At 42.4% G+C, this 13,588-nt stretch overlaps 1 protein-coding gene across 1 annotated transcript in view; it reads left to right on the top strand.

The window, feature by feature from the left end:
• Positions 1-7,696: 7,696 nt before the first annotated feature.
• The window catches only part of CC2D2A (coiled-coil and C2 domain containing 2A), a 137,368-nt gene continuing 131,476 nt past the window's right edge, over positions 7,697-13,588 (top strand). The window contains exons 1-2 of the mRNA XM_065877669.1: positions 7,697-7,848; positions 12,980-13,039. Coding sequence (XP_065733741.1) covers positions 13,001-13,039 — 39 coding nt within the window. The 5' untranslated portion in view covers positions 7,697-7,848; positions 12,980-13,000. The remainder of the gene's footprint in view (positions 7,849-12,979; positions 13,040-13,588) is intronic.

The following is a 13,588-nucleotide window of genomic DNA, read 5'->3' as shown; positions in this document are numbered from 1 at the left end:
AATTAGAAATGAAAAAGGAGAAATAACAACTGACACTGCAGAAATACAAAGGATCATGAGAGATTACTACAAGCAACTATATGACAATAAAATGGACAACCTGGAAGAAATGGACAAATTCTTAGAAAAGCACAAACTTCCAAGACTGAACCAGGAAGAAATAGAAAATATAAACAGACCAATCACAAGCACTGAAATTGAAACTGTGATTTAAAATCTTCCAACAAACCAAAGCCCAGGACCAGATGACTTCACAGGCGATTTCTATCAAACATTTAGAGAAGAGCTAACACCTATCCTTCTCAAACTCTTCCAAAATATAGCAGAGGAGGAACACTCCCAAACTCATTCTACAAGGCCACCATCACCCTGATACCAAAGTCAGACAAAAATGTCACAAAGAAAAAAACTACAGGCCAATATCACTGATGAACATAGATGCAAAAATCCTCAACAAATACTAGCAAACAGAATCCAACAGCACATTAAAAGGATCGTACACCATGATCAAGTGGGGTTTATCCCAGGAATGCAAGAATTCTTCAATATATGCAAATCAATCAATGTGACATACCATATTAACAAATGAAGGGGATAAATCATATGATCATCTCAATAGATGCACAAAAATCTTTTGACAAAATTCAACACCCATTTATGATAAAAACCCTCCAGGAAGAAGGCAAAGAGGGAAATTACCTCAACATAATAAATGCCATATATGTCAGACCCACAAACATCATCATTCTCACCATCATTCTCAATGGTGTAAAACTGAAACCATTTCCACTAAGATCAGGAACAAGACAAGGTTGCCCACTCTCACCACTATTATTCAACATAGTTTTGGAAGTTTTAGCCGCAGCAATCAGAGAAGAAAAAGAAATAAATGGAATCCAAATCAGAAAAGAAGTAAAGCTGTCACTGTTTGCAGATGACATGCTACTATACGTAGAGTATACTAAAGACACTACAAGAAAAGTACTAGAGCTAATCAGTGAATTTGGTAAAGTAGCAGGACACAAAATTAATGCACAGAAATCCCTTGCATTCCTATACACTAATCTTGAAAAATCTGAAAGAGAAATTATGGAAACACTCCCATTTACTATTGCAACAAAAAGAAAAAAATACCTAGGAATAAACCTACCTAAGGAGACAAAAGACCTGTATGCAGAAAACTGTAAGACACTGATGAAAGAAATTATAGATGACACACACAGATGGAGAGATATGCCATGTTCTTGGATTGGAAGAATCAACATTGTGAAAATGACTATACTACCCAAAGCAATCTACAGATTCAATGCAATCCCTATCAAGCTACCAATAGCATTTTTCACAGCACTAGAACAAAAAATTTTACAATTTGTATGGAAACACAAAAGACCCTGAATAGCCAAAACAATCTTTGGAAAGAAAAATGCAGCTGGAGGAATCAGGCTCCTGGACTTCAGACTATACTACAAAGCTACAGCAATCAAGACAGTATGGTACTGGCCCCAAAACAGAAATAGAGGTCAATGGAACAGGATAGAAAGCCCAGAGATAAACCCACACACCTATGGTCAACTAATGTTTAACAAAGGAGGCAAGGATACACAATGGAGAAAAGACAGTCTCTTCAATAAGTGTTGCTGGGAAAACTGGACAGTGACATGTAAAAGCATGAAATTAGAACACTCCCTAACACCATATACAAAAATAAACTCAAAATGGATTAAAGACCAGAATGTAAGGCCAGACCCTATAAAACTCTTACAGGAAAACATAGGCAGAACACTCTATGACATAAATCACAGCAATATCTTTTTTGACCCACCTCCTAGAGAAATGGAAATACACAGGACCTAATGAAACTTAAAAGCTTTTGCACATCAAAGGAAACTATAAACAAGACAAAAAGACAAGCCTCAAAATGGGAGAAAATATTTTCAAACGAATCAATGGACAAAGGATTAATCTCCCAAATATATAGATAGCTCGTGAAGCTCAATATTAAAAAAGAAAAACAAAAACAACCCAATCAAAAAATGGGTAGAAGACTTAAATAGACATTTCTCCAAAGAAGACATGCTGATGGCCATGAGGCACATTAAAAGCTGCTCAACATCACTAATTAGAGAAATGCAAATCAAAACTACAATGAGGTATCACCTCATAGCAGTCAGAGTGGCCAGCATCAAGAAGTCTACAAACAATAAATGCTGGAGAGGGTTTGGAGAAAAGGGAACCCTCTTGCACTGTTGGTGGGAATATAAATTGATACAGCCACTATGGAGAACAGTATGGAGGTTCCTTAAAAATCTAAAAATAGAATTACCATATGGCCCAGCAATCCAACTACTGGGCATATACCCCCAGAGAAAACCATAATTCAAAAAGACACATACACCCCATTGTTCATTGAAGCACTATTTACAATAGCTAGGTCATGGAATCAACCTAAATGTCCAGCGATACATGAATGGATAAAGAAGATGTAGCACATATATACAAGGAATATCACTCAGCCATAAAAAGAAACGAAATTGAGTTATTTGCAGTGAGGTGGATGGACCTAGAGACTGTCTTACTGAGTGAAATAAGTCAGAAAGAGAAAAACAAACATCATATATTAATGCATATATGTGGAACCTAGAAAAATGGTACAGATGAACCGGTTTGCAGGGCAGAAATTGAGACACAGATATAGAGAACAAACTTATGGACACCAAGGGGGGAAAGTGGCGGGGGTGGTGGTGGTGGTGTGATGAATTGGGAGATTGGGATTGACATATATACACTAACATGTATAAAATGGATAACTGGGCTTCCCTGGTGGCGCAGTGGTTGAGAGTCCGCCTGCCGATGCAGGGGACGCGGGTTCGTGCCCCGGTCTGGGAGGGTCCCACGTGCCGCGGAGCGGCTGGGCCCGTGAGCCATGGCCGCTGAGCCTGCGCGTCCGGAGCCTGTCCTCCGCAGCGGGAGAGGCCACAACAGTGAGAGGCCCGCGTAACGCATAAAAAAAAAAAAAAAAAAAAAAAAAAAATGGATAACTAATAAGAACCTGCTGTAAAAAAAGAAGGAAATAAAAAATTCAAAAAACAAGAAGAGTCATGTACCACAGTGTTCATTACAGCTTTGTTTACAATAGCCAGGTCATGGAATCAACCTAAATGTCCACTGAAAGATGAATGGATAAAGAAGATGTGGCACATATATACTCAGCCATAAAAAGAAACAAAATTGAGTTATTTGTAATGAGGTGGATGGACCTCGAGACTGTCATACAGAGTGAAGTAAGTCAGAAAGAGAAAAATGAATACCATATGCTAACACATATATATGGAATCTAAGGGGAAAAAAGTTCTGAAGAACCTACAGGCAGAACAGGAATAAAGATGCAGACATAGAGAATGGACTTGAGGACATGGCGAAGGGGAAGTGTAAGCTGGGATGAAGTGAGAGAGTGGTATGGACATATATACACTATCAAATGTAAAATAGATAGCTAGTGGGAAGCAGCTGCATAGCACAGGGAGATCAGCTCAGTGCATTGTGTCCATCTAGATGGGTGGGAAAGGGAGGGTGGGAGGGAGAAGCAAGAGGGAGGAGATATGGGGATATATGTATATGTATAGCTGATTCACTTTGTTATACAGCAGAAACTAACACACCATTGTAAAGCAATTATACTACAATAAAGATGTTAAAAATAAAAGATAAAAAAAATTAAATTAATAAAAAGAAATCTCAAGACAGGGGAGAATATTGTCACAGAATCCATTTAACTTTGCCCCAACTCTGATCCTAACTATTTTGTTTAGTCACATTTGGGTCTACTTAATAAAAGAATTTAACAAGTGCCCTCAAGAAAAAGATAAGGGAGGTGATAATCAGAAGGTTAGCACAAGCATAGTGAACAAATCCTACCTCTTATAAGAGTTGACCACTTGAAGTAGATGATCTCTCACTATAAACATCTACTACGTTCCCCCAAAACTCATATGTAGACAGCTAACCCTCAATGTGATTGTGTTTGGAGATAGGGATTTTAGGAGGTAATTAAGGCTAAATGAGGTCTTAAGGGTGTGGCCCTAATTTGATAGGATTGGTGGCTTTATATGAAAAAGAAGAGGGAGTTCTCTCTCTCTAATCCGCAGACACCAAGGAAAGGCAATGTGAGGACACAGCAAGAAGGCAGCCATCTACAAGCCAGGAAAAGAGCCCTTACCAAAAACTGAATCAACTGGCAACTTGATCTTGGACTTCCATCCTCCAGACCTGTGAGAAAATAAATCTCTATGGTTTAAGCCACCCAGTCTATGGTATTTTGTTAACGCAGCCAGAGCTAAGACAACATCCACATTTTTTTTTCCATTAAACTTTACAGCATTTACTGAGTGCCAGGACTTGACAAAACTAACTTAATAAGCCTCATCGTGACCCTCTGGAGTAAGTACTATTATGAATTCGTTTTACAAATGAGGACACTGAAACCTTGAGAAATTAAGGAAGTTGACTAAGATCCCTCAACTCTAAGATCCAGCATCCAATGTCTCTCTCTTCTCTGCTCCTGGACTCCACTGGACATGGCAGACATGGTGGACCTTGTCAATTTCTCTTCCATGTCTTTCATCCGCACTTTCCTATTTTCCACCTCTCTGTGCCACATTTGAATTGTATTTATTTATTTATTTATTTTTTGCAGTACACGGGCCTCTCACTGTTGTGGCCTCTCCCGTTGCGGAGCACAGGCTCCGGACGCGCAGGCTCAGTGGCCATGGCTCACGGGCCTAGCCGCTCTGCAGCATGTGGGATCTTCCTGGACCGGGGCACGAACCCGTGTCCCCTGCATCGGCAGGTGGACTCTCAATCACTGCGCCACCAGGGAAGCCCCACATTTGAATTTTTTAAATCTATCTTTTACATCACTCATTCTCTTTCCAGCTCTCTCATCTGTCCTTTGCTTTAAAATAAAAAAAAATCATGGAGATATATATACACACACACACACACACACACACACACACACACATATATCTATTTCACTTTGCTGTACACCTGAAACTAACACAACATTGTAAATCAACTATACTCCAATAAAAACTTTTTTAAGAATTCATGACTTTATTATTCATTTCTAAAAGCTCTAGCTGATTCTTTTTAACATTTGCCTGACCTTTTTGACAGTATCTCACTCTTCTTCCATATTTTCAAAGCCTCTTTTTAAGTTCTTTTACAGTCATTGTTTTTTCTGATTCTCCATATGATCACTGCATTATCAGAAGTTCTTGGGTATCTAACTATAACCTCTAATTGCAGACTCTTGACTATATCCTCCTGTGTGTCTAATTTTGTATTGTAAATTCATCTTCAGCAACATTTATCTGTAGCAATTCTGAATGGACTACTTGAAGTTGTGTCCCTCCAGAAAAGTTTTGTATCTGCTCTTGCCCAACACCCCACAAGGATACAGTAGCCTGAGACCACTAGTTAAAATGTGTCACTTAGGGAGTTCCTAAATGATGTAGGTAGCATGAATGAGGGAATTCATCAGCATGGTGCAAGCCAATGGTTATGAATTCTCAGGAGATACTCTTCCTGCCACATGCAGAGTTGGTGAACAGAGACAGACAAGTTTTCTCATGGTCTCCCTGCACCAGCACTAGGTAATAGCCCCTTTCAATAGAAGGACTTCTTTCAATTCTGAAAGTCTTCTTTGTATTACTTCTTTGAAACATTCTACCTTTTCATTTTCTTGATTCTCTCTTTCTATATAACTACAAGTGTTGAATTTCTATGATCCTCCCATTTTCTCTGTATTGCCTTTCTGTAAAGGCAATATGCTACTTCTTTCATTGGAAGAGCCAGAAATACCCATATCTGGGACCTGCTCTTTGTGACCACTCAGTTTTTCCAGAAAACAATATTCCATGTTTTCCAGTTTGGTTACAGCAAAGGTAGGACAGAGGATCCAGGTATATGTGTGGGTGTCTCAGCTCTGTGAGAAAGGTGCATCCTGCCCACCTCTCCATTTCAGACCCAGTTTTCAGACCTGAGACACACACACCTTCTGCTGTACCTGAACTTGAGACCAGTGGCTCTGGTACAACTTCCCTTGAGAAGAAACCCCCAGTTTCCTCAAGGTGGCAGAAGAAGAGGGGGCTGGGAAAGAAGGGTATTATTCCTCAGGCTTCCAGGGGTCAGGGAGGGTCCTGAGGACCTAGCCCCTCGATACATAGATTTTCACATTTTCTTGCATTCTCAGCCCCAGAGTCTCCCCACTTTCCTTGGTACCTGACTGTATTCATTTCCTGGGGCTGTCATACAAAGATAAGAAATCAAGGTTTTGGAGGGTTGGTTTCCTCTGAGGGCTGTGAGGGAGAATCAGTTCCAGGCCTCACTCCCAGCTTCTGGTGGCCTCACATTCCTCGGCTGATAGACGATGTTCTCCCTGTGCCTTCACAGGTCTTCCCTCTGTGCATGGCTGCCTGTGCCCAAATCCCCCCTTTTTAAAAGGACACGGTCCTATTGGATCAGGGCCCACCCTAATGACCTCATCTTAAATTGACTACCTCTTTAAAGACCTTAACTCCAAATAAGGTCACATTCTGAAGTACTAGGGGTTAGGACTTTAACATATCTTTCTGGGAGACACAACTCAGCCCATCACACTGCTGAGCCAAATCCGGAGCCCTCTCTGAAGTTCTGCAGAGCGGCTCAGCTCATTTCCTCATTTCCATGCCTACCTGACCCCCCAACCCCACCCCAGACACACACAGGTACACACAGAGGCACACACACACGTGCACACAGAGACAGAAATGCAAAGACACAGACACACACACACATGCACATACAGACAGAAATGCAAAGACACACAGATACACACATGTACACAGACAGAAATGCAAACACAGACACACACACATGTACACATACAGACAGAAATGCAAAAACACACACAGACACATGTACACATACAGATAGACATGCAAAGACACAGACACACACACACAGATACATACACACATACATACACCGACTTACATACACACACAGACACAGATTCACAGACACACACACACGAGACACATACCCACACACATAGACAGACACACAGACACACAAACAGATACACACATAGACACACAGGCACACATAGATCCACAAAGATGCACACACACACGCACACATGCTAGCATACTTGGAGGGTGGCTTTTTTGGTCTGTTCATTCCATTACTCTGCCATCTTCTTTGCCTCTTTTCCCATTTCCTTTGCGTTTTGGGCGGGGTTCAGAGAATAAGCAGAGATTCCTCTTGCACATTCAATTTTCGACATTTAACCAGAAAACGCTCCAGAGCAACCTCCAGGGAGCCTGTGCAGCAGATAAGTTAGACATCCTTGCCCTGTAATGACGACCTTCGCTGACTCTAAGCCACCCACCTCTGAGCGTTGCCTGTCGTTGACCAGAAAGGCCCAGCAACCAGTTGTGGTAAGGGAAGGGACAGCTCCGAAAGCTTGACCTCATTTCTGCCCAGCTCCCTCATGCTGATTCCCTTTGTGCTTCTCCTGTAAGTTGTGCACCTCTGCTCACCCCTTGCATGTGTGTTCCTCTGCTAGAGTAACCTGTCACTTTAAAAGAAAAAAAAAGCCACCTAGTGACCTTCCTTAGGAACGGGTTGCTAAGCGGGTGTTTTTGCTGAGACGTGGCTGCAGCTTCCCAGGGAGCAGCCCAGGGGCCGCCCCAACGTTCAGCCTTTCCCTCTGGATTTTCTAGAAGATTCAACAGTGAGACACATTCCACGTTCCCTTCGTCCCAGGAAGGAGAATCTGCAAAGTGCCTTGTAAAGTTCCTTAAGGTAAATTACTTCTTCCCGGGAGCTGGGCTGCAGCAGTGCAGTCCTGCTTTCAGCTACCAGGCTTGGAGTTCAGCCTCTCCCCTGGACACCCTGAGCCTAACGAATTGTAAAGGTAGGGGTCCTCATCATTATTATTTACGTTTTACTTTCTGGAATGGAAACGTACAGTATGACTTGGGCTGCTTTGATTTGAGCCACTGTCTGGTGTCTGGTTTGCAGGAAATTAAGTCTGGCTCATGACAGCCCCTGGGTGGAATTTCTCCCGAAGCTGTCTCTGCTTCCTTCCTAGGATGTCCACGCCATCCTGTTGCATTCTGGTCTCCCGGAAACACTGGCTGCCGGTTGCATTTCTGGGCCTTTTAGTTCAAATTGGTTCGAGGGGCGAAATACTAGTTATTGCAAGCTTCACTTTCCTTGGCATTAGACAGAGGAAGATCTGTTACAGACAAAGGCTGGCTGCTCTAGCCAAAAGACCACAAGGAAATCTACCGGCTGTGTTTAAACTGATTGTTTCTCTTTGTTGCAAAGAGGGGCTCTGAAAGGCTGATAAAGTCTAATGGGAAATACATGTATGTTATTGGGTTTTCGTATAAGCTTTCCTGCAAGTAAATTCAGGACCAGAATGAAATCTCTTTCAAATGGCTCTCCTAGAGCTCTTTTAAGGAGTCATTCATTCAAACCTGTATTGATCATCAACAATGCACCAGGCTTCAGTAAGGTGCTGAAGTTTCGAGTGTGCAAAAATGAACTAGAGCAGGTCGGAAGCTCAGAATTTACTGGGAAGACAGACCTATAAACAGATTATAACAGTACAATGGGCTAAGCGCCATAAGAGATTTATGAAAGGGTTTGAGTGCTTAAAGCACAGCAGGATGACTCCCAGGGAGGATCTGGGAGAACTCAGTTCATCAGATAAATGCACTGGGTATATGTCACATCACACACCTCAGATGTGGTATTTATACTCTTTGAAGACAATATACATTACATGGAGCTGATGAAATGATTCTATAAAGCTATTTGTCATTCACCTTTTACTACAGGAAGCTGTGGCTGGAATAACTTGTAGAATTAGGAAATGAAATCAAACAGGGTGTGCATGGCACCTGCCCAGTGTTCCAGGATCTAACAGGATCAGACAGAAAAGGCTAAATGCCATGCACTGGGAGAAAATGCTCATAGGTGTGAGGACAGGGGATGGTTTCAGAAACACCATAAAAGGAAACAGAAAAAAAACTGCCCTGGGCGCAGCTGCGGCATGGGAGAGAGGGCATATTGGTTATTGGTGCCACAAATTCAAAGTTGAGAACCAAAGACGGTAATGGGGAATTTGGCGTCACCTAAGGTCTTTCTTACTTCTCTCATTCCTGTCCCCTGCTTTTTCCCTCCTCATTCTTTTCTTCTACATTCCACATCTACCGTCACCTTTTCTTAATAATTACACTTACTTCCCAGTATTGAGAGCCTGGTCCATGCTACACATTTTACTACACATAGTCTGTCATTTAACCCTGATAAAATAATCACTCATTGAGGTAGGAATTATGTTCACAAGTTTACAGGTACAGAAATGTATCTCAGAGAGGTGAAGGCATTGCTCCAACATCACACAGCTGATAAACAGAGCTGGAATTTGAATCCAGGTTCACATAATTTTTTACAAAGGTCTCACTGTTTCTATAAACCCATGTCTTCACTGTTCTGGGGTAGGACGCATATACTGTATTATCTTCTAAGTAGCCAAGGTTGAAAAGCATTGCATACAATGCCACCCTTTTCATATACATTCATTCCTATTTCTCTGCTTCTTTAGAATTTACCACGAGACCCTCTGGACAGGAATCTGATCCTCTGATGACCCTCAGAGATAGTCCATTTGTTCGGATGAAGGCGTCAGTACTTTCCTTGAAAAATATCTTTGGTTTTCTGCATTGAGTTAAACTAAATACATCGTTGACCTGAAGTAGCCAAAGCCCTTTCCCATAGGGGCAATGCTCTGTGCTTTTCAATTGTAAATATTTCGAGAATAGTGGACTAACATAGAAGAGTTACTGATATTGCAAAACCAGAATAAACGTTGAGACAGAGAGGTAGGGGGACATGGAGGAGGACCCTGGAATCACAGATTCTCGGGGCCAAGTTCTGACTGTGACATTTAATAACCATAATGGCAAAGCACAGAACCTGTCAGAGGCTAACCTCAGAGGAAACCTCCATTTCCACATGCGCAAATTGAGGCATATGCTACTAAGCTGGAAGTGTTTTTGTGAGCCCGAGTGATAACGTATATCTAGAGAGAGAACAAAATAAGTCTGCAGTAAATCACGGCTCTTATTTTGATGTTGCCAATAGCAATATATTAACAAACACTCAATGTACATGATGATGACAAGCTGCATATTAAAGTTGCAGAGTATTGATTTGTTTTCTTAGCAACAGTGCTCATAAAAAGATAAATTTTGATGTCATTTGATTTCCTTAGAAACATTCAAAGGTAATGATCAGGAAAAAATGAGGAGAAAAAAATCAGCCCCATTATATTTTTCATTTTCTGCTTCTGTTTCTTCCCATGTAACATTTTTTAACTTGTTGAGAATCTTTTCTTTTTTTTAGTTACTAAAATATTTCACAGTTCTTTTTTTTCCACTTCATAATTACCACTGTTTCAGGGAGCTCCCTTGCCCTGTAGAATTTTATTTTTCTTATCTGCCCCCTGATTCTCTCTAGATTACCTCCTCACCCTTTTAATATCTTAGCTGCTTTCACCATTTCCTTTCCTCCATATTTTACAGCTTGGGAGGAGTTCTGGACTTCAGACAATAGAATTTCAGATGCTTTATTTCCCTTTAAGGTGCTAATTCTCCATGAGGGTAAATGAAACCTTGAAGGCTTCAGAAGAGCTGCTTACATGACGAAGTCCCAGTTAAGATTCAGATTCCATAGCTATTAGAAGGGCTTATGATTTGTCAGCCTTGCTGTTGCTCCCCATGTCTCTCATTTAATCTTCACAGCAGCCCAAGGAGGACGATGAAGCTTTGAAGGCCTTCAGAATGTGGCCAAGGAAGACACAGCCAGTAAAGAGTAATTTAGTCATTCATTCAACAAAATTTATTGTGTCTACTGGGAGCCGTAGTCCTAGGCTCTGGGGCTAAACAATGAGCAAATGTTCCTGCCCTCTTGTAGCTTATATTTTATGAGAATGGGCAGACAATAACAAATAAATAGGTATGTCAACTGGTGATAAGTACTATGAAAAAAGAAATCGCTGTAAGGTGGTTATGGAGCTCCAGGAGGGTGAGGGTGGGAGATTATCATTGTACTGTGAGTGTTCAGGGAAGATCTCTCTGATAAAATGAAATCTGAGCAGTCCTGAAGGAAATGAAAAGAGAGAGAACAGGGTAGATGTCTTGGGAAAGAGAGTTCTAGGCAGAGCAACTACAAAGGTCCTGAGGCAAGAAGGTTCAAGGGCAGATCATGCAGGGGCTTGTAGGCCACTGAAGGATTTTGGATTTAACTCTGTTAAGAGAAGGAAGTCACTGGAGAATTTTGAGCGGAGGAAGGATATGATCTCACTTATATGTTAAACAATTCACTCTGGCTTCAATACAGAGAATGGGTTGTAGGTAAGTGCGGTGGGAAGCAAAGACGTCAGGAGACTCTTACAAAAATCCCTGAGAGACAACGGTACTGGACCAGGGTGGTAACAGTGAGCTGCTTAAGGTGGTGGGCTTGTCAATGTAATGTGAAGGCGAAGACGGCAGGGTTTCTGATGGATTGGATGTGGTGTGTCATGTGAGAGCCAGAGAGGATTCACGAATGACTCCCAGGTTTCTGGCCTGGGAAAAACATAGAGTTCTGTGTATTGCAACAAGGAAGGTTGCAGGACAAGCAGACTCAGGGGTGATGACAAGGAGCTTCATTTGGGGCATGTTAATCCAAGGGAAAGTGTCCATCAAGTGCTCGGATATTTGAGTCTGGAGTTCTGGGGAGACGTTTGGGCCCTGGATGTAAATTTGGGGAGCATCAGTAGATTGACGGTATTTAAAGCCAAGAGACAGGACGATCTCACCAAGGGAATGAGGCAAGGCTGAGCCCCAGGCACTGTCACACGTGGTGCTTGGAAGATGAGAAGAAACCAGCCGAGGAATCTGAGGAGGAGAAGCAGTGGGTAGGGGGAGAACCAGGAAAGAGCATGTCTGAGAAGCCAACTGAAGAAGATATTTCAAGAAAGAGAAAGCAACTGGTCACTTTCATTACTAAACACCTCTGACAGGGCAACTAAGGTGAGGGCTGAGGATGGATCATAAGATGTGGTGATGCGGGGGTCCTTGGAGATGCTGGCAAGAGCGGTTCCAGGGAGCGCTAGGCTCAGAAAACTGATTTGGAAAGAGAGGGTTTGAGGATTTTTCTTTCAGAGGGTTGAACAACTGAGCGACAGAAAGAGATGTGAAGCCCAGAGAGAGTTTTTTAAGGAAGGGGCCTTTGTACATGGATAGGAATGAACCAAAAGAGCAGGAAGAAGTGACTATGCAGGTGAAAGGGGAAAACTGTCCAGATCAAGGCCCTGGAGCGGGCGGGAGCAGTGCCCAGGCAGAAACCATGGCCCAGATGGAAGCAGGGACAGACCACAGGAGCAAGTGGAAGCAGAGGGGGTGACATGACTCAGTGGGGTGAGACAGGGAGATGGGGATGGGGGAGGGTCCATCTCTGGCTTTATCTCTTTGCTCTTGAAATGAGAACAAAGGCCAAGGGTAGACAGTGAAGGGGGATGGGAAGGTGAAATTTTGAGTGGAGAGGATAGGCTGTGAAATAGTCCTTCAGGAGTTGGATTCCTACCAGGGTCATCTGACACCAAGGGCAGAACCTTCTCCTGGCTTCCACCTCCTACACAGGAAAGCCAAGATCTTTGACAGGCTCGTGGGGACAGAGGGTCCAGCCTCCTTCCTTCTCCTCTGGGGCTCATGTCCACCAATCCTGGGGCCTAAGAATGCATTCCTTGTGGATGCAAGGTCTACTCAGTTCAAACACTTCACTAACCATCAAGGTCAGCTTCAGCGTTATCAGTAGTGAGAAGAAAGACATTTCACTGAGTTCAAAGGGCCTGACTTCTTCTTTGGTCTTTGCCTGTCAGGGAGGAGCCATCACAGCTAAAATGAAGCCCAAGGAAGAAAAAGTGAAAATAATCACAGAGGTGAGTGATGGCTTAGATGTCTCCAAGGGATGTATCTTTGTGTGTGCATGCTCATGTCACACATGCTGGTGAGTGAGGAAGTTAGGCCAGAAATGAGCATTTATTGCACGCCTACTGCATGCAGAAGGTGCTACCTTGGGCACACAGAGGAGAATAGGGGTGCATGCAGCCCTGCAGGTGCTCCAGGATTGAGGGCTCTGAAGCTGCTTTGTCACCATTTCATGAATTCCAACAGACAGCAGTTCTGAGTTACCACCTAAAGGGTCCAGTTCTACTGAACCACATTGATGTCTTTTTTTTTTTTTGGATTATAGTTGATTTACAATGTTGTGTTAGTTTCAGGTATACAGCAAAGTGATTCACGTATACATATACATAGATTCATTCTTTTTCAGTAAAGCACATTGATTTCTAAAGAAATTCAAAATGAGGATAACAACTGTAGATATAACCACTTATAAAACCCTCATGGAGTCCTGCAATTTCTAACTCATTTTGTGCAAAACATCATTAAATGCTGTCTGGACCAGAGGAGCAAAGCCTTCTCCA

The sequence above is a fragment of the Phocoena phocoena genome, chromosome 5 (assembly GCF_963924675.1).
Source record: "Phocoena phocoena chromosome 5, mPhoPho1.1, whole genome shotgun sequence".
Lineage (NCBI taxonomy): Eukaryota > Metazoa > Chordata > Mammalia > Artiodactyla > Phocoenidae > Phocoena > Phocoena phocoena.
The sequence above is the reverse complement of the archived record's forward strand: the minus strand, read 5'-3'. Positions and strand labels throughout refer to the sequence as shown.